Source organism: Aptenodytes forsteri, unplaced genomic scaffold, assembly GCF_000699145.1.
Source record: "Aptenodytes forsteri isolate BGI_AS27 unplaced genomic scaffold, ASM69914v1 Scaffold360, whole genome shotgun sequence".
NCBI lineage: Eukaryota > Metazoa > Chordata > Aves > Sphenisciformes > Spheniscidae > Aptenodytes > Aptenodytes forsteri.
The window spans coordinates 493,905-515,858 of NW_008796109.1; the positions used below are offsets into that span (position 1 = coordinate 493,905).

At 40.5% G+C, this 21,954-nt stretch overlaps 1 protein-coding gene across 1 annotated transcript; it reads right to left on the reverse strand.

Annotated features, from left to right (window-relative positions):
- Positions 1–7,768: 7,768 nt before the first annotated feature.
- Positions 7,769–21,942, reverse strand: LOC103905174. The gene is made up of 7 exons (XM_009286754.1): positions 21,818–21,942; positions 16,678–16,743; positions 16,493–16,584; positions 14,279–14,862; positions 13,672–13,752; positions 11,250–11,349; positions 7,769–8,075 (listed from the first exon to the last, which is right to left on the reverse strand). Exons 2-7 carry the CDS (start codon positions 16,735–16,737, stop codon positions 7,844–7,846), a joined length of 1,149 nt encoding a protein of 382 aa, XP_009285029.1. The 5' UTR covers positions 16,738–16,743; positions 21,818–21,942; the 3' UTR covers positions 7,769–7,843.
- Between the last annotated feature and the right edge of the window lie 12 nt (positions 21,943–21,954).

Consider the following 21,954-nt stretch of genomic DNA (forward strand, 5'->3'; position numbering starts at 1 on the left):
GGGAAGAAGAAGGAAGGGGGGGACATTCAGAGTGATGGCATTTCTCTTCCCAAGTAACCATTACACATGATGGAGCCCTGCTTTCTTGGAGGTGGCTGAACACCTGCCTGCTGATGGGAAGTCGCAAATGAATTCCTTGTTTTGCTTTGCTTGTGCACACGGCTTTTGCTTTACCTATTAAACTGTCTTTATCTCAACCCACGAGTTTTCTCACTTTTACCCTTCCAATTGTCTCCCCCATCCCACTGGAGGGGGAGTGAGCAGGCAGCTGTGTGGTGCTCAGTTGCTGGCTGGGGTTAAGCCACAACACACACCCTCATGCCAGTAGAGTAAGTGAAGACACAGGTTCTCTCTGACTCAGAACTTAGCTGTCTGCCATATATTGTCTATAACTTTTTTCCAGGTGGAATTTGCTATGTCAGCTATTTAAAGTCAAATCCTCTTAAAGTCAAATTCTCCACCTCAGTGCTGTGTCAAGGAAGGCTTTGTGTGTAAAGAAGTAGGTCTGAACTGAGAATTGTATAAATTCTAAACACCTACTCAAGGATGTGAATGAGCCAAAAGACTTATTCCTGCTATACCAATTCTCCCTATTTCCTTGTAGTCCCTCAGAGGAGTGACCCTTCCAATTCCACCAGGGAAAGATATCCAGTGAATTCCTCATGGTGCTTCATCTTCCTCAGTTCCACTTTGAGAGAGGCTCAAGATCTCCATTCTTCCGTACAGGAAGCCTTGTTCTGGTGGCATTTCAGAGGGCAGTCTTACAGGGACTCAGGAATAGCTCTATTATTGTTATGGCCCAGCCATTTCCAGACTTAGAAGGAATAAGGTATTGTTTCTCATCCCAGTGTTATAGAGGGATTACAGCTTATCAAGGAGGTATTAAAAGCTTCTCAATCTTCTTTAATTAAAGAACTGCCAAACAGTTTAAAAAACCTAAGGTCCAGCTTATGAAACGTAGATTGAATTTTTGTTTCCAAACAAATAAAAAATAGATTAGATTTTGAATACATTAATTTACTACTTTTATCTTCCCTCATTTAGAAAGTTTCCTTGCCCACGTAAGCAGAAAGGTGTGCAAATGAGAAGTTGGGGGTTTTTTTGCTAGTGACAGTGATGTTAGTTGTAGTAGTTTCACTGATCGTGTTCTAACATCTAAGCCTATGAGCTACACATTGTGACACTCTCTTACAAAATGCCATTTAATAACTGACAAATTTAATTTCTCAGAAGTTCAGGAGTTAATCTAAATTTCTCTTAAAATCAATGAGACATGGATACATGCCTCTTACAGACCTGCAATGTGTGCTTTTACATTTTCTAGGCTAAACGCTTTCATATATAACAGGAAGAAGGAAATAAACTCTGAACAAACAGAATCTTGTTTTTGTTTTACTTGGATCGTAGATTTCTTCTGCTTTTCCAACAACTGTTTCATAACTATCTTTTTCGTGACCCCCAAATCACACAAAAAAATCTGTTTTACCAATGGTATATTTCAACCCAACTATAAGACACCATTTGCCATGAAGATGTAGGGTTTTGTCTGGATGATTAACCTAGATGGACAGCCAGCTCACTGCATGGAAGTGAAGACCAAAAGATGTGGATCAGGATTTCTTGGGGCTTCATTCAGTACCTGCCACCAACAGCACAATAAATTATACCTACCTCAGAATGGGCTGTCAATGCACTTAGTATTCTATCTGGTAGACCAGAGAATTCTAGATAAATTACAGGTAATATTTAACCATCCTTTCTGAGCAAAAATGAAGATTCATCTGTGTTCTACCTGCACCTATAGAGTAAACACTGGATGTAGGGCGGTAGGGACTTAATCACCAAAAGTTGTGAACAGGGAATACATTAAATAATTAAGGAAATCAGCCAGAAAAAGGCAGAAATAGGAACCTAAGTACATAGAAATAACTGTCCCTTTGGGCCAGACCTGTAGTGGGTAGACATTGACATAAATCCACTGGAGTTTATATTGAATCTCTAGAAGCTCTTATTTGATCACTCTGTGGCATTGCACTTAGCACACTTAAAAGGAAATAAACTTGGGAAGTGTTTTTTATGGGAAAGCTCATCATTTCCAGAGTTCGCTGAGCAAATAATATTTTTAAATGGCCTTCATAAAATGCAATACTGTAGCAGTTACGACATACCAATTCTTCTAACTGCGGACGAGCCACACCCTGCAGTGGTGACAAAGACAAGCACACTCTTTCATGTTGCCACTTGTAGACCAAGCTAACTGCAAAGCGCCCTGCAATCCTCACTGTGATGTATTCATTAATCTGAAAGAGCAAAAAAGGAGATTTACTAACTCCAACAAGTTTTCATATGTTTGGATGGAAGAGGCAGACAAATCTCAAAGGGTTATCCAAGACAGTTGGTCACAGGTGAGGGAATGATCAGTTACTCTAGGCTTAAGTCTACAAACAAGCTTTAGTGCTGTCACTCTCATTTGAATCTTGCAAAGTTAGCTTGTAGCATGAGAACCGTGGACGGAGACAGCTCCGAGCCCTTTGTCTGGATGACTCCTGCCCAAAGCAAATGTACTGAGACTGCACATGTTTTGGAAGGTGATGCGGTATAGCAGGAAGACCTGAGAAACTCTCCTACCTCTCAAACCGCTCAGGAAACCTCTGAGGCAGAGGCTGTGGCGTCAGACACGGACGCATGTATACTTCGGAGGCAGAGGCTGTGGCGTCAGACACGGACAGACTCGGGAAGCTCTAGTCCTTGCTGGCCCTTTAACTACTGTTGTTGGTGAGAGCGGGCAGGATTTGGACAATGTTTAGTCCCCAGTAAAGAATTAGCATTTTGACACATACAAAATACTTTCTTAACATCATGGTCGCTAAAGCCTTTAGCATTGTCTGTGCACACAGACCATGAAGAATGCCCTGGTGACACCAAGCAGGGGACTTGGAACCACTTCCTTTTAATCCAAAAGCCAGTTTGCACCAGCTTTTTCCAGCCTCTGACACTCCTACCCATTCAAATATTATGTTGCAAAAACTAACAGCTTTACTAAACTAATTTCCATTTTCATATGGCTCTTGAAGACCCTCAAATTAATTTGATATAGCATATAATTCACATTCTATAATCTGTATTTGATAACCCAAACTGTTTCAGTAATTATCTGCTTTAATTTTTACAGAGTTTGTAGAAGCCAAAACTGCAGATGCAGCATGGTATTTTGGAAGTCTCGAACTCTTGCAGATTTTACAGAATAAACAAAAGTCAGTTTACAGAAAAAAATCCAACTCCAAATAAGAATATCTGCCTATATGAAACAGTCATGGCAGCTGTAAGAATTTTATGGCCATTTGCTTGAGCTGCCAGCCTGGTAGTACGAGCCAAGTAAAGAAAACCTGGTATGGGTTTGGCTACGTGTCATTCTATCAGGGCCTTATGTATGCCTTGTATAAAATACTAAGCATGATGTCAGTAGCTCTATATTAGGTAGCAAGGAATAAAAAAAATCACCTGATCCAACCTTTGTAAATAATGGGTGTGTTTACAAACTTCATGCCTGAAGGCACGCTTACTGACTTGGGTCACAAAAGTTTTACCTTTGTTTCTGGTCTTTTTGCAGCATGCTAGGCCCAGCTCTGGTAACTACAAAGCAGTGGGAGACTTTTCATGGACTTCAGTGGAAGTTGGATCAAGCCTGAAGTAAGGCAAACAACTGCCTACTACTGAACATGCCCAAAAGAAAAATGGGGAATGGCTTGTTCATATTCCCAAGCTCAGAAAAGACTCTTCCAAGATGCTTCCAGCAGGGAGGATGAGCCTCTGTTTTATTGAAATCCTGAGTTACAACAGTTCCAGGCAATTTGATTTCCTTCTTCGCACTAAGATGCCACATGAGTAAAACAGAGGTAAAGATACCCACTCACGTAGAGGTGGTTGGGAGATTCATTCTTTGTAACGAATGCGTTAAAGAAGAAGAAATGTAAGCATCATGTTCCTTGCAATTAAGACATCTCAGAGAGACCAGAAGATGTGAAATGTAAAAAAAAAGAGGTAAGAACAACAGTAAGAAAAGTAAAGCAATAAATATTACCTGTGCTATAACTGGCTGGGCAAGCTTGCCATCCCAAGGCCATTTCCATTCTCTGACCATTTCTTCATCTTTATTAGTCACCAGACCTCCTTCCTGATTAAATATCACTGTTAAGGTGTTGCTGTAAACAAGCAGAAATATGAAACCTGTTTTTCCTGGTGTATCTCAGTAAAGCCTAAGCAATCCAAGAAGCTCTCTTTGATCTATGAGTCTTTAATTAAAAAGCCATTTTGCATATCCGCTCCTTCATCGAGCTTTTCTCATGCTACAGGCCTGTGAGGCAGGTATAAATTATTATCCCTGTGATACAGACAAAAGAGTCGGGTTAAATTCTTGTTTCAATAATTCAAGTTAAAAATTAACTGGTGTCAAATGGTGTGATTTTAATGCCATTTCCACTTAGTAGTACATTCCTAGGAGTTCTAAAACACTTCAAATTCTACTGTAAATTTAAAGGGAGAAACAAATAAGGTAAAACAGCATGTAGATGCCATTCATGTATGAGCCTTTAGTTGACAGTTTCAGGAACATTTTTATGTCTCTATCCTTAATATTTATTAAGAATAATATATATTCTGATGGTTCTTTTATCTACCCATAAGCAAATAACACTTGGTGACATGCAGAAAGACATAAATTTTGAAACACATAGAAAAGTGCCTCAGATCATCAAAAAAATTTTTTTAAGTGGATTCTGTGTGTTGATGGTCTTCCCTGGACACAGGGGATTGGAGAGTTTTGGGGTTTATTATTTAAAGTACCAGGGATAGTCCTGGGTTTGCTGTTTTTTCTCACAACTTAACTGAATACAGCAACTGAGTTTTTAATAAAAGACATGTTTTCTTGAGTTTCCACTGGGTTTTGAAAAATAAATACATATGTATTAACAAGGACAAAGCAAGAAGCACCAGGAATCCTGAGATTTAATGCTTGTACTTTATATTTTCTATGTATTTTTGCTTGCTTTTCCATAATGTAAGGTTGGCCAGTGTAGGTAAATTTCCTTGGTTTGATTTTATATCCTAATTGAGAATTGTTTAAATTTTTTTTTTTTAATATTTTGGACTCCTAGACTTTTTTTTAATAAACAAGGGGCAGCTCTTTCCACTAGCTATGAGGGCAATGAACTCCTTTTAAAGTCCTTTTATACGAGAGCTAAACAATCCTTCTCTGCACAGCTCCACTAAAACATATTCCTCCAATCCCAAGAGCTCATTCAGGATGGTAAGCCAATGAATTTGGCTGCTTTAAAAATGAAGGCAGCTGCAAGTTAACGTGTCCCTCATTTTTAGCTACCGTTTCTCTCTGCAGAGCATGAAATTTTGATCCCAGATGTCTTGAGTACTCCAAAGTCACTAAAGGAGCATAGAAGAGGAAAACCGAGGAAAACCAAGGAAAAGACTGTGCTGTAAGTAGAAATCAAGGATAATCTTTGTTCACATCATGTAAAGGTGCAGAGAACTACAGAGAGAGATATAAACAGTAACATTATCCAGAAGAGAACCGCTGATGTTCAACTTACGTGGTCTGGTGGGCCTGAAACTTCAGAGGAAATCACCTGTGTGCTTGCTTTGGTGCAACTGCATTTGAAATCGACACAAGAGGATATTGAGAATATCAGAGTTCATCCTGCAGCTTTTGTTAGACATGTTTTTAATGACAGGCCTGTCTATGCCCCTTTAGATAGGGGACCCACCCACAAAAGGAAGAAAGCTGTACAGAAGGATAAGTATCCAAACAAATCCTTGCAATTGTTTTAACAAGATGATGTAACACAAACCTGAGAGAATAAATGAAACCCAGCGAAAGAAATAGAATCAAGAAAATGTAAAACCACGAGCAATACTTTTTAAAGGACTTTTCTTAAAACATGCACCTAACCAAGATCTAGTGAAGACAATTATAGTCTTAATTTCCATCCTTACTAAAAACAGACCACAGGAAAAGGAGCTGGAAGGGACTTACAGAAGCCACTCAGACACATTTAAATAGAGGGAGGGGCCAAACAACACTGCAAATATTTGGTGGTGGCCAGGCACAAAGATCTCAGTTCTTTGTTGTATGTAAATTATTCCAGATTAGGTCAGTAGCTCCACTTTCTCCATAAAGTTATGCCAATTATTTTTAATACAGAAAATCTAATGATGATTGAACAATACATAGAACAAATAGCATTTGATCAGCTCTTTTTATGACCTGTATAATGCACTGCATTTTGAGGCACTAAGAAGTGGCAGGGGTGGAGGGAGGAAGAGGGTGTCTGCGTTTTGTCTGTGTGGAATATCCATCTGCAGCTCATGTCATGCATTCAAGGCAGCCAGAAGGCTGGCTCCCAATTGCCTGGTGTCTCCTTTGTATGTGTAAATTTTCTAGTAAGCCAAAGTGCATCCTGTCCTCACAGCATGGGTTTCACAAATGGGAAATTAAATTCTCAAAGAGATTTCTGCCTAGCTTAGCAATTTAGGTAACATGGTGCTTTTGGGCTGCTTGAAAAAATGGTGGCATTTGACTCCTAGAGGGGACTTGTAGAGGGGAAAAGTTCCTTCACCTCCAGGTTCCTTCACCTCCAGCTGACCTGCAAACAAGATGGAAGTGGTGATTTTCATCTTCCCACACATGTAGATGTCAATCTCCTCCAATGCCAAACTCTCCATGGACTATCAGTCTGTCTGAGCAAAAGTTTGGTCACCAGACTTTACTTTTTTGAGTGAAGAGGGTAGACGAAAAACAACCAACCAAAATAAACCCAACCCATTGTTAGACACCCAACTAACATATGACTTTAACCTGCAGAAACAAAATTGTGTTGCACAACATATCACCCTTCTCATGTCCATTATGGTTTTGAACATTGTTAACATCCTTGTATAGCTTCATGCTCTCCACTCTAATTTGCAGCATCAAGCAAGTGCTCATAGTGCATCTACCTACCTGCTAGGAAGACAGATGCTGCCATGCCCAAAAGGGGTGAAAGTTCCAACTATAGCGTGATCTGGAGAAGGGCTAAATATGTTGGTATAGAAACCCCCACATGGGAGATTGCAGCAGCTTTGGCAAACAGCAAGATACTCAGAAGGATAGCTAAAATGAGAGTCAAGGAGTTAACTTGTTATCACTCTCCAGTTTTATGGCTTCTGTTGCATGCCCCTGCAGAGAACACAGGGACTAACACTTTCTATCAGCTCTATGTCCTGGGTATTGGGTCCAGGTGCATATGCGTTAAGTGAAGCTACTAACCCAGTCATCTCCTTCCTTGAACAAGTGGGTTGGGAGGGATTGAGGATGGGCAGAGCTCTCAGTACAAAATCTACCCACCTGGCTAAGCTAATATGGCTGGTACAGGCCAAAAGTGACCTTTGCAGGAGCAACATATGAATCAGAAATATGTTTATGGAGCACAATATCTTTGGTGGTTTTCCCTGTGCCAGAGCAGACCATTCCTAATTCAGTTTGATTACTGTGACTGATAAAGTGATCTTTGTTCAAGACAAGGTTATACTCTAAATGGACTGCAGTCTGACACCATTAACTTGTAACTACATTTTTCATTCTGGAATATTTATTTCTGAGGCACGTCCACCCACCTGACACATACTGGGCTTTGTTGTTATAATCTGACTACCTGGCTATAGCTCTGGTACTATATAAATACAGTCTGATAAGAAACGAACATTTTCATGTAGCTGAGTCTTGGAAGCTGTTCAGCTACACATTAAGTCTGAGTCTTCCCCCTGTAGAAGTGCTGTGTAAACAGAAAGGATATTAAATGAAAGATGAGCCATCATTCAGCCCATAGTGCAGTTTTCTCTGTGCTCTGCCTGCTTTCTTGGCCACTGGGATCTGAGGTTTGCCGTGTGTCAGCCCTGGTGTGACAGTCATGCCAGCCTGAACCTTCCATGTCTTGGAGAAAGTTTCTTCTCTGTGATCACCATAATGCCGGAGAATAATTGGTTTGTCAAACCCCACTTCTTTCAGCTTGGATGTTTTCTCTTCTCTGTTTGTATGAGGGAGGAAAAAAAATACACCTCTGGTTAGTTCTTGCTAAGCAGAATCCTCAGGCAAGACTTCCATTAATTTAGAATGAAGTTTGACCTAAGCAGAAAACATACCTTGATTTGTGACTTTCTCAGCTGAGATAGAAATGATCAAAGTTACTAATTTAGCTAGGAATTCAGGCAGCCTCACAAACATCAGTGAACAGCCCCATTGCTTGTTGAATTTGTTACAGACATTTCAGTGCTTTGTCACCGGACTCAGCCCATGAGTTGCAGTAGAGTGTGGAGGTTCAGACTTCTTACTGATCAGCATGGCCAGCATGAGTGACAGTGAAAATTTCTGGTTTAAAGTCTCAGCTATTGTACACTTAAAATTATCTTAGCAAGTCACTAGGTTTATATCTTCAGCTACAGTATGAGTAAGATATGCCCAAATGTTTGCTCTTCTCTAATCTCCTCCTTCCTACTTAATGTAGAAGAACCTGCTGATATCCCAATTCCCTCCCCAAGCAGTATCAGCTTGAAGTGGCAGATTTCTGTTTTGTTTCATCAATAAACTCTCATTAGGACCTCTCTACAGCTAATGATATGATTTTGCACTCTTCTAAATTGTTTTTCACATGAGAACCCTGAGGAGCTTTGTAAACACTGATGATAAATATTATTAAACACATTACTCTCAGATAGAAAGGGGTCAAGTAAGTTGCCCAAGATCACATAAGTCACCTGTGGTTAAGCTGGCACTAGAACGGACTGCACCAACCCTCTACACGTGTACATAGCAGAGATCCTTTGACTGTGAGGGTCAGTCAACTCTACCCCTGTTGAAAGTCTGTCTACCTGATTTTTTTTCTTCACTTTCACCATCCTGTATTCCATACAGCTATTGTGCTACTCTTCATTCCTATTGCTTACTTCATCCTTCTGAGAAAGAACAATGCTCAAATATTCAAAAATTTTGTTATCTAACAGCCAAATTTATATCTATTTCAGTCCCATGACTGCTCTTGAGAAAGAAGCAGAGAGAGTTTGAGGCTGGCTAAATTAACCCAAACCTAGGAGACAGCTATTTAGTCCTGCCAGCCTTTGGCTGACATCCTTTTCAATTAGATGTTCTATGTGTACTGTTCTACATGTATATATTAGTGCATGCATCCATACTTTTATCTGTTAGTCTTTAAGCAGTTATAAAAATGTGCAGGTCAGTATTAGGTAAACGAAAACATTAAAGGAAAAAAAATGAGCACAAAAGCTGGTCAATTTTGCAGAAAGCTAATTATGTAAAATATCAGCTGATAGAAATCAAAGGAATATTTTCATCTTCAAGCCAGTATTTCTTGCTGTTTCAATTTTGCCATAAAATATTGCTCAGTATAAACTTTTTTCTGACCAGGCTAAGCATAAATATTCAAGAACACTAAGCCAGCTCTCATGACACTGATACAGGAATCTGGTGACAGCATCAGGGTATTGCAATATGAGGAGCAGCACTTTACTTCCTACCTGATGGGCCAACAGGGTCTGCAAATCCTGCAAACATGCTCAGGTCCTGTGAAAGGGAACACTTTGCTTGAAGGGAGACCCTATGACCCCATTTGTGGCATAAATGTTGTCTTCAGATGATTAAATCATCTGACTGCAGAGATTTTGGGAACAGTAATATGGTAGACCCCAGAATAGTTGCACCACAGACAACCACAGGTATCCTCAGTGTTTGGATGAGCTCTATGCAGTTCTTAACAATTGCAGGCTGGGGTGTATCAAAACCCAGAATCCAGGAGGATAAATGACAGATACATTTCAGAGTGTTCTCTAAAACAGGTAATTCTAAGTCATGATATGTCTCATGGGTGGGAAGACAACAGTGCTCATTTAAATAATCAGAAAATACGATGTTTCCAGTATAAGCCTCAAATATCATTAAGTTTTTTTGTTGCTTTTCTTTTTCTTGGCTTTGCAAACACATTATATAGCTATTGGAGGGTGACATACAGAGGTTGGTCAAACAATGCAAACTCCAGTTTTTGCTGCAGCATCAATTATTTTGGACTTTGGGCTACTCAGTTCCCCAAGGAATAAAGCAGTGATAATAACCCATTCCATGATGAATAATATGCTAGTGTACTTTATTGTACAATGTACAATACATTGTAGCATATACACTCTTACACACTGAAAACTGCTTGATTTTATACAGCCACTGGCTGCTAAACCTATTATTACGAATGATGATTTTTCACCTAAGATACAATGCTGATTTTATTGTCTGAATATGTTTATAATTTTGCCAGTGTACAGGAACTGTCAGTTAAATAGCAGTATATGTAACAGGTGAAATTCAGAAACTGTGCTGTAGATAAAAAATTATACAGGTTAACTTTAATAACTGTCCTTGTAAGTAATTAATGCTTATAATTAGTTATCAGCAAAGATTTTTTTCATGTAAACCTAGCCTGCTTTATAAATTCCAGTACTTCTTCCTCAGAGAATTGATCAGGCAGGGTAAATCTCAACTATTTCTGCTATCATCTTCTCCATCCCTTGATACTATTTTAGCACTATAGTTGGTACTCAGAGAATGGCTGATGTATTTGGAAGCTACCATACATTTTAAACACATGGCCAGTTCTCTACGGGGAGCCTCCAGGGCGTTAAGGCTGTCTTGTGCTATGTAAAAATAGAAGGCTTAAGTATAAGCAGCATGAAGAAGTCTAAAGGCCTGATTCTGGCCACGATATCTTATGGCAATGTTCTTTCAGGCCCTGTCAAGGCAACAGGCTACAGATCACAGCAAATTATCAAAATGCAAAATAGTTTTCATGGACCATGGTTTCTTTTGCAAAAGATATTCAAACACTTTTTCACAACTATTGGAAAGTTTATCTGCAGATTAATCATAATCAGAAAATAATTGTCTCACCACTAATCCCTGAAAATGTCTCTGTTGAGATAATTCTTATCTTACATTACAGTAGCTAAAATAAAAGTATATGTTTCTCTTTCATGAATAGTGAAATGTTAAGCAGAACTCTAGGAGTTTTCAAAGCAATAACGCTCTCCAGACTAGCGTGTTGGTTTGGTTAAGTGGTCTCCCATAATCTGTATTCTACATCATGAAAACATTGTCATTTATTCTAAGTTTGCTTATGAAAGTAAAAACACCAGTTTGTTACATTTGTTTTTGAATTTGTTCTGGCCTCTCCAGTGTCCACACATAAGGCAGCTTCTGGTGAATATCTTCAGAATTTGAGTCAGAAAGTTGGAAAATCCAACCTAGAGAAACAGAATGAGAGACTAAAATTAGATGCATAAGTAAAGACTGATGTTAATGTCAGTCCTGTTCTATGGCATCTGTCAATAGAAAGTAAGGTTCGTTCATATGAATGCAAAGTGCTGAAGCTTTGGGAACTGCCTTCTTAAACAGATTAAACAGATTCTTTGCCTTGAAGAATATAACGGGAGAAAAAGGGAATGTGCATTGTACGCGCCTTCAATCGAAAAACAGCAAATTACGTCTAGGAAGAAGATAGGCATCCAGAAAAATGAATTATTCAGATAAATTCCAGGTTAGACCTTCATATGAACTACCTTAACTTCCCACATCAGTCACAGTCACTGTTTGATTTGTGTACAGCCCAGGATCGCTGCTGAGAAAGGATGCAGGTAATGCAGACTCTTTAATTATTCTCAGCAGCAATCTGGAGAAGTGGTTGGAAAATTAAGCCATGCATCACTTTGAGCAGCAGGGGCACAGAGTTCTTTCAGTGTGCATTTCTGTAAGACATCTGTGGTTGCAAGTGTGCTGTGGCAGGTGTTTACTTAGTTCACATCTGCAGCATTTGTAGATGATTTCAGAAGGCCTGTGGGAGTGTGGAGGAAGAAGTTCCTTAACTTCTGGAGATTCGCAGTTACTCTCACTCTATTTTCTACAAAGGTGAGAACACCCAAGATGAATGGTCAGGGTGTGATCTCTATTCAGTCTGAACAACTTCTGTTGCAATGGTTATTATCAAGAAATCAGATTACTTGATGTGAAAGTCCAAATGAGGTGATAAAAAAAGGCTACAGACACAGACTGCTAGAGAACGGGCCAAGCAATTGTTAAAATTACTGCACTTAAAGGTCAGTTTCCCTAGATTTACTGTTTCACTATGAACAAATTGAAAAGCAAGTTAGTCAGAAACAAGAACTCGGTGGATTAGAATTGCAGTCACAGAAATGCGTGACCTGCTGCTGGGCATTCCCTTCACCAAATAAAAAATAAACCTGTGACAACAGACCAAGCAAATGGGAGCTCCCAAGAGATAGGAAAGGGTAGGGACAGTTTAGTGGAAGCTGGATGTCTCGACCCTTTAGACGTTCATCTGTGATTAAGAAAACTCCAACAGTTGCCTGACTATACAGTGCACTGGCAGATCCGCTGGTGGAGTGCTAAAGGGAAGCGTGCATGATCTTGACATCACTGAGACAGAAGAATAAAGAGGCTTCTTGTGAGCACAAGAGCTAAAGGTGGAATCAATACTCTTGCAAACTTAATAGCTCAGAGACACCAAGAGCATGCAACTCTACAGCAAAGCATTTCAGAAGCGCTGTTGCTTTGTTACAACCAGAAGAAAATGGATGCCACATTTTCAGAAAACAACAGAAGAGGATATAATTCCCTTCAGTGCCTATATATTTGTTTATAGAGCTATTCCTCCATGCCAGGGTGCTCGGTGTCTCTGCAGCACTTTTAACCTTCACCAGCCAAGGAATTTCAGTTCTGCAGTCCTGGTGGCACCTGACCAACTTCATGGCCAGGATTAGAAAGAAAATGCACAAACGCTTTTTTTTTTCCACATGGCAATGTTATTAAAGAAATCCAAAAAGAGGTGCAGAGTAAGCAGTTCTTCCCTTCAGATCATCAAATTTGTCCATGTTTTAGGCAGAACTGGTATAACGGCCTCAAGTTGCGCCAGGGGAGGTTTAGATTGGATGTGAGGAAAAATTTCTTTACTGAAAGAGTGGTTAAACATTGGAACAGGCTGCCCAGGGAAGTGGTTGAGTCCCCATCCCTGGTGGTATTTAAAAGACATGTAGATGAGGCACTTAGGGACATGGTTTAGTGGGCATGGTGGTGTTGGGTCCACGGTTGGACCCGATGATCTTAGAGGTTTTTTCCAACCTCAATGATTCTATGATTCTATGATAATGCCTTGTGAAGAACTTTTCCATTAGTGCATTAGTGCTCCCATTCAGAGCAAAAGTTATTAAGTCAAATATATGTGGCCAGACAGTTTCCCATAGGGAAAGGCTTAAAATAATATCCCAAAGCAGTTATTCACCCTGTATTCTGCTAGCAGAGTAGTGGACCTGCAGTGGCTATGTAGAAAACCTTGTTGGCAGATGACCAGAGATAATCAGAGAAGGACTGGGTATTTAAAAACAGATTGTATCCAAAAAGCAGGGGGGGTTATTTCTTGACAATTACTCCCTTCTCATGCTAATCCATACTTTAGTCAATTCAGGCATTCAGAACAGCTGTCCAGGTGCTGCATAATTCTAACCACCTCTGCTAAGCATCAGCCATCCAGCTGAGCTACCTGCTACTCTTACCTCTTTCCTCACAAATGTTGGATGAGAGCGAGAAGCTGATTGTGATGGGTGACTGACCAGCATCATTTTGCACAACAGGAGCTAGACAGGAAGAAAGCAGAGTTGCAATGCTTATGATCATACATGCAAGGGTGAGTCAGCTTTCAAAAATATAAAACCAAAGATTTTTTTTTTTTAAGGCAAAGACTGCAGTAGCACCTGGAGAGCTGGAACAGGCTTGACTCCAACCTATGGTTCTGCACTGAGGATGCCTGACACTTGCTGAATGAAATGCTCTGGATGCCAATGATTTTTACTGGCACAATATGTTATGACTGCATCACTCACCTTGAAAGAGGAGACTAAATATGCTTTGATAAATGGTTTGAAACATTGCCCAGTTTCACCGGCTTTGTTCTTCTAAGTGTTTGTACCTCTTGCTTCAGCTGCAAAGCTATTTCATCATGTCCTAAAACAATGCTTTGCAGAGAACTGCAGTATAACAAGCTATAAAGCGGAGCATGTTGGCCTACCCAGCCAACAGAGAGTGTAGTCTTAACAGAAAGTGCTTTTTTCCCTTTTGTGGCCAAACATTACAACACAGCACATTTACACAGCATGACCTTACCTTTACTTCCTACAGGCATGTTTGATGCTGTCTCAGGTTTTCTTTTTTCCTTTGTAGTGCAGGCTGGTAGAACAAAGCTTTTCTTGTATCGTTCTTTTCTGATGGCAGTGATTTCACACTCTGTACATTTGGACCCCAGAGCACCACTCTTAACCTCCTCTGAGGCTTGGCTTCTCCTGGATCTCACACTTTTGTACACTAGTGACTTCTGGTGCCATTTAGGGTAATCAATCCCCTCAGTGAGTTCTTTCCAGCTACAGGTTAGCACATTCACAAGTCCCTGAGGGAAACCAGTCTTATACCTAGCAAGGAGCTGCAACTTCTCTCCAAGTTCCTGTAACATGTTGGCAGCCACAGACTTACTCAACATGTTCAGTGGTGAGTCCTCATCTGCCTGTGGGATCAAAGATGTTTGGGAGATCTTTGGGTTTGAGTCCTCCGTAGTGGTTTTACACAGGGAATGACAAGACACTTGTCGCAAAACTGGATATTTTTCTTTTCTTGTTGTATCATCATTTAAGAAACCATCTTCACGCCTTTCTGTATGCTCACCTGTACAGATGGCACTCCTGCTTTCAATCGGGCTGAGGAGAAAAAAAAGCTGTATCATTAAGTGAGAGCAGTAACAGTTAAAGAACACAGAAAAGAGACCTGTTAGCTTTGCTGCCTGAAACATATGTGGACAGGCTGGCAGTGCTCCCTTTCACAGTTGAGACTGAGCCACATTTCCTCCCAAGGAAAACACTCCTAGACAAGCTCAGAAATACCTGTGCAGAGCAACACGAGGAGATTTAGTGCAGCCATTGCCAAACCAGGGAGTCTCTGCACTGACAGTGTATGCTTTGGACTATGCCCACTGAAGTGCAATACAATGTAATGTAACATGCTGACTGATTTCTTCTCTCCTATGTAAAATTATTTTCTCTTGCCTCAGTAAAATGGTAATCAAATAAATCCAAAACTTTGCTTTCTTAGATGTGACATGCAAAGGACTTTTAGATGTAATGAAACTTTGAGTATCTAAAGAAGTCTTCTCCAGTAGCTGCTGATTCTATATACCCTATTGTGTGTTGGGCTTTTTTTTTTTTTTCAGTTTGGGAACTCTGATTATGCTTTGGACTATGCCCACTGAAGTGCAATACAATGTAATGTAACATGCTGACTGATTTCTTCTCTCCTATGTAAAATTATTTTCTCTTGCCTCAGTAAAATGGTAATCAAATAAATCCAAAACTTTGCTTTCTTAGATGTGACATGCAAAGGACTTTTAGATGTAATGAAACTTTGAGTATCTAAAGAAGTCTTCTCCAGTAGCTGCTGATTCTATATACCCTATTGTGTGTGGGGCTTTTTTTTTTTTTTTCAGTTTGGGAACTCTGATCTTCCATGGTTATGAGAGGACCATCTTTATTTTAAACTGTAACAGTTTAATTAGACGACTGCTAATGTGGAAAATTTATTAACAAGTTTTAGGAGTTTTAAAATCTAAAATACAAAGAAAGTTTACCAAAAAAGTCTTAGTCCTCAAGCCTCTAAAACCACACAAACTTAGCTGTAACCACATGGTTACCCTCTCCAGTTTCAACAGTAGCTTCTTACACTCTTTAAGCTGAGTGTAAACAAACATGTCCATAGACTGAAACTATGTGGAGTAAATTTCTGAAATTCAAAAGCAAGTTAGGCAAAACAAGGTTTGTTCTTGGAACAAAAGTATCAGTTTAAAGCAAACGTGATGAAACCTGAATTTAAAACCCAGTTATCCAGAGGAGTCACACCCCAGAGGAATGCTGTGAACATCAGCTCCCAGTACATTAGTCAGCAGACATGAACTTCATGAAATCCAGAGCTCTACAATGTGCTCTGTGTTGTTCAGTCCATGCCAAAACAGAGGAACAAGGCTATTATGTGGCATTCCTTAACTAACTGGTCAAGATTTGTATGTTAAATATATTAAACTCATGAGATGCTGACAGCAGAAATGAACATTAGGTACTACACCTCAAGGAGTTAGGGTTAGGTATAGGACACTGTCACCATCCCACTTGTCTCTCTCTGCTCACACTGTGTGGCAGGATGCCAGTTCTGGTCATAAACCTCCCCCATCTCTCATGTTCTGCCTTGGCCACATCTACCCTGGGACCTTTTTTGTCCTCCCTGAAAAACTAGTTGACAGAAATGTCCCTGCTCCCACCACTACTGGTGTCACACTATTACCTGGGAGTAAAGCCAGGGGGAAGATCTGTAGTAAAATATGAGGACAGTTCTTCTGGTATCTTCTTGCCCCTCTCTTTCATTCTAGTTTTCATCTACAACAAAATTAATGTTTCCAATTTAAGATTGGAGGAGGTGTGAAGGGGAAGAGAAAAGTAGAAGAATGTCCTGGATAGAAAAGAAAATACCTGGTCAAAGAAATATACAGGTCCTGTCTCCAGCGCTGCAGCTGTAAACATTGGTTCCATTACTCCCTAGAACGAAGGAGGGGTGGAGCACCCCAGAGGAAAATAGTTATGTCAGCAGGCTGTGAGAAAGAAACTGTTTATGTTTTTTATACTAACAGTGAAGCTGAGGAACTACTTTCTGTGTGAGGCCTTGAAAATCTGCTTCAAATAATACAGGAACCACGACTGTATGAATGGGAATACATTAATGCATCAGTGGATTAAATTATATGAAGTTGATTACAAAACTTAAGATCAAATTATCAGTTTTTGATAATTTAGGTTCATACTACTTTAAACTAGTGTTTTCATGAGATACGACCTACAATTATTTCTGATGACAGGTAATGTCTCAATTTGTTATCTGAAAAAGAAGACTGCTTGCATCTGCAGTTATGACTCAGTGAGTATGTCAATAAATACGCTTTTATTAAAAAAAGGGGGTTTATGACTTTATCATAAATATACAACATTTATTTGAAAGATACCAGTGTGGGGACCCCTGACTCTGTGCAGCCTTCCCTCCCCTACCAAGACTGCACACAGTCACAGAGATCTGCTGTCAGGAAGCCGCTCACTGTAGCACATCCTAACGCACATATCTGCATACATGCCTAATGCAATAGCTCCTTATCACAGAAATAAAAGGAGTGTTTTTGAAGCACTGGTCCAGACAATAGCTTGTTTTGTTCAAGTGAATCTTGTCACTTAAAAGCAATTTAAAAAATGAGCTCCAGAGGAGGCAATAAACTGACTTATTTTTATATTTCACAGCATGCATCTATTCATGCAAACTGAAAAGCATTTGCTTTGTCCCAGTCTGACTGCACAAACAGCGGTCTGTGCTTCTCAAGGTGACTTTCAGCAGTATGAAAGATGAAATTTGCTTCTTTTCAGAAGCACTCATTGTATCCTTTGAAAATCTGTCCTCCAAAGGACACAGATGTTGTGACACTAGCTGATGCAAGCCAACATGTTTGGATTATGGCTGACAGGCTGTAATCAAACTAGTGTTTGGTGAAAAAAAAAAAAGTAATCGCTAAGGAATGTGGAAAGAAGTCCACAGTAAACAGTGTTAAATGTGAATTCTTTGGCTGCTTTTGTTACTTTTAACTTTGATTTAGCTACTTCATCTAGGTTTTAAGTAAAATCTTAGAGAAGGAGTGGTTTCAGAATTAAGGAAGTCCTTTATCCTGCTCAGGATAAGGAAGACACTTTTTGGTGACAGCTGCCATTCCCATAGTAAATGCTATGGGTGATGATGGCTGAGGAAATACAAGTGTCCTCTGTCCTCAGCAATTAGTGAGGGGCCATATCTTTCTTTCTAGAGTTCATAAGACATATTTGCTCTCATGCAAGAAACATTTTCCTTGTCTACACCCAGCCTTTAGGCCCAATATTAAACCTCTAGTCATAAAAATTGTCCCATTTACTTCAGTGGATCTTTAGAGCTGCATAAGGGCTATGAGTTTTGGCTCTAAACTAGGAAAAAGAGTATTAAAATGTCATAAACACATAAATAATGGCATCAGTCCCAGAAATACAAACAGAAACAAATATAACATCCCTCTGTTCAACTCTTCTTGGGACTGATATAGGCCACTTACTCCCTAGTCGTCCTTCCTCCCCCTCTTTCCAGGATTAAACCGCAGCTGTCAGAGACAGCTCTCCCACTCCACTCCATGCCATTTCTTGACACTTACAACAGCTTGAAAAGAAAACACGAAAGAAAACATAATATACCCTGAAAGAAGTCTTTTCCTGAAGATCGTAACTTCTTTTGCTAGGAAAATAGTGCAACAGGAGCTGCCTCCTTGGAAGAAATAGAAGAGGTGAGTCTCTGTGTTGTCTTTCAGGAAAGGGTTTCAAGTCCTGCTGCTTAGTTACCACGTTTTGGATTGCATTCAGCCCTTCCTTTAACTCCCCAGCCATTGCCTGCCTTTGTCCGGGAGGCTGGTTAGGAAAAAGGAATAGCCACTGTGAGAAAACAAAAAAACCCAGTATCTTTCTCCAGCTAAAAATGGTATTCACATGTCTCTTCTGGCCTATGGCCTGTCTGATACTGTCTTCTTATCATGCTGCCTAGTATAGTATGAAATTGGAAAACGTAGCATTCATTAATATAATGTGTATTAAATGCTAGGAACAGCTGACTGGCAATAACAGAAGACAGACAAAAAAATCTGAGCTGGTAAGGGCATGCTACAAGATGTGGCTCACCCTCTCTGCTTCTAAGAGACCAGATCCTCTTAAAAGCAGCCAGGTGGGGAACGTGGAGTCCAGTTGTCAGCCTGTTCATGTTAATGTTCGCTTTGTTAATGCAGTCAGTCCAGCTTCTTACTCCCGCTTTGCAATTCGATTTTTTTCATACAGCATTTCTATTTTTGCATGTTGGTTATCATGCTATTATCCTGTTGGCTATCTGTACTCTCTTATATAAAGTATAGTGCTAATTCTGGGGCTGGAAGCAGTGTAACCTGGAAGGTGCTTAACTTTGCTCTGTCCAGTGTGCCCTCTTCTCTGCAAGCCTAATGAACACAGCTTATGGAGTGCTCCTGGGTCCAGTAACAACACCTCAGGCTGTAGAGACACGTTGTTAATCCTGCCTTTTCTAGCTCACTGCCAGTTTTCTTTCACTCTGCTAGGTTGTATTCATATTCTTTGTTAAGTAAAGTGTGACTCCCCTCTACAATTTATTTTCAGCCTACTTTTTTAATGAAAGGAGGTTTATGCAAATGTCCCGTTTCGGCCAGATTTGGCAGAATAACACACCCAAAGATAATGACGCCTGGACACACTTCATGAAAATCAGCAGCTGGGTAGATGATAGAGCCCAAGGAAGTGTCCCCACCTAAAGAGAGACAGGCAAAACTCTGCTGAACTGTGTGGCAGCAGTCAGCTGGCCAACTGTACATGTACTACTACAGCGCAAGCCCTCTCTCTCTCTCCGTTGGGGTATCACAGTGATCATGAATGGTGCTGGAGTCATTCTGGGGAAGAAAGAAACCACCTTCTGAGAAAACTGGCTTCATTAATTCAGCTGATCACAGAAATATTTGTTCTGCTTATTGCCCTTTTTTCCTCTGGTGCCCTTACTTCAGGATCTCATGTCTGCAGCCCCTGCACGAGATGTATTCTTACCTGCCTTATTTTTCCTTTATCTGTCTCTGGTCAATATCTCTCCTTCTGTATTCTCTGGGCTTCTGTAGACTTTATGGCCTCCCTTATCTGCGACTTCAGTTCTAGAGTCAACAAAACCCATGGTCTGGCAACTTGTCTGTTTTGGCACATACCAGAGCAAAGGGACCAGAAGCACAGGCTAGTAACTCTCTTTTTCAAGCTGTCAAAGGCACCAAAGGGGATATAGCGAAGGGTAAGAACAGTCTGGTATGAGAGAGACTAATGGATTAAAATCAAACACAAAAGTAGAAACACTGGTGTAGGATCTCTTGACACAATTACAGTGCCCAGCTACAATAAATGTACAACAGGACTATCTAAGATGACTCAAAATGTAGAATTCAGGGAATTTGACCCCTGATGTTCCCCCTCCCCCTGCCACCAACCACAAAAAACCCCAGCTCTGTAGATTCCTCTTCTACCTAATTAGAAAACTAGAATGGAAAGCAATAAACAAAAAGTGTTCTAGGCAACATTAGTGCACATGCTTGTGTGTCATCCATTCTCAGTACAAGAAAGAGCTATTCCTCCATGGCTCTCTTTATCAGCCTCGGACATCAATTCTGACTGGAGTAGGGGCAACAAAACAGCAGGAAAATAGCAGCAGAGCATTAAATGCCTCACCTGCTCTGTTGTGCAAGGTTTATTCTGCTTTAAGCATAGTAATAGGACCCTCCTGGAGGTGGTCCAGTTATATTAATTGACATGGACATAAAACAACATGGTTTGAATGGGGAACAAGTGGTACCACAGCAGTTCCCAACTGCTGGGGCATGTCTCACTGCTCTGAGCATGCCTTAAGCCCAGGGAAGTCAACTTCCCAGCATCCAGCCTGGTCCCATGAAAGGCCCAGCTAGATGTTTCCATGTTCGAGTGCTCTTACAAGCAAAAGCACTGGAGAACATGCTGTTGTGACACCTACATTAGCTTGGTCTTTTGAATCCTTGTGCTTGCTGAGAATTGTAGCAGGCCAGGAGTGAGGGAGTGCCCCTGGGTCTGAGCCACGGGGGTGAAATGGAAGCGAGCAGTCAGCCTCAGCAGGGCTAAGAGGGCAGAATTTGTGCCTCAGTGAGGTACAAGGCATTACCAGTTTTCCCAAAGACCTTCCTGCAGAAGCATTTTAAAACACAGTTATGCAGGATAAGACCCATTCATAACCATTATAAACTATATTATACTATATATGATAAATACATCTAAGGCAAGAGTTGTTAAAATATACCAGTAAGGAAGAAAAAAATCTATTTTTAGCCAGCATGGTTATACTAGTAGAAAAACTAAGTAGAAAACCTGTGAAAAGTGTAAGCTTGGTACAAGAATTTTAAGAATTAGGCTGATTTAATGAACCATTAGTGAATGCTGATAATACGGGTATTTCTCCTTGGTTTTATAGGTAGTGGTGGAAAGGGGACAAGGCAGTGCCCTTTACCACGTATTAGAATCTTCCCTTTTTTGCTCCACGGGACTTGGAACAAATTATTTCTTACATTATTTCCCTTCTGTACAGGTTATCTCTCATGTGACTTAATTTGTCCAGTGTTCTCAAGTTGTAAAATCTTAACAATCCTAAATGCTATAAAACCTTTCATGGCAGCTGTTCCTACTGGGAAAGGACTGCTTTGTTTTAGCGAGACTTTCCATTTTTTATTTTACTTCCCCAAGAAGATACCTGCTGATGAAGACAGAGTAAGTCTCTGCTGTTGACCCTCAGCCTGCATTTTTGAAACCGTCCTTCGCGATGGCTACCGGCTTGTCATCTTATTCCACTGACCCTCTTCAAACTGAAACCTAACTATGCGAAAGTGGTGTCACCCATGCAGTTTGGGTGACAACTCCACTGGAAAATGCAAGAGACCAAAAAGGACCTTTCAAACTCAAGGGCACACACTCCTGAAAAACACTTACACACATAAAATGTCACCTGGTCACAGCTCTGCGTGTCAGTGGGGACTACAAATAGGAAGCACGAGATGACCGGGCATAGGACAGAGGTGGACAACGATGGCGTCGGCACCCAGCGGTGCTCCACGCCGCGGGCCGGTGACGCGGGGGCAGGCC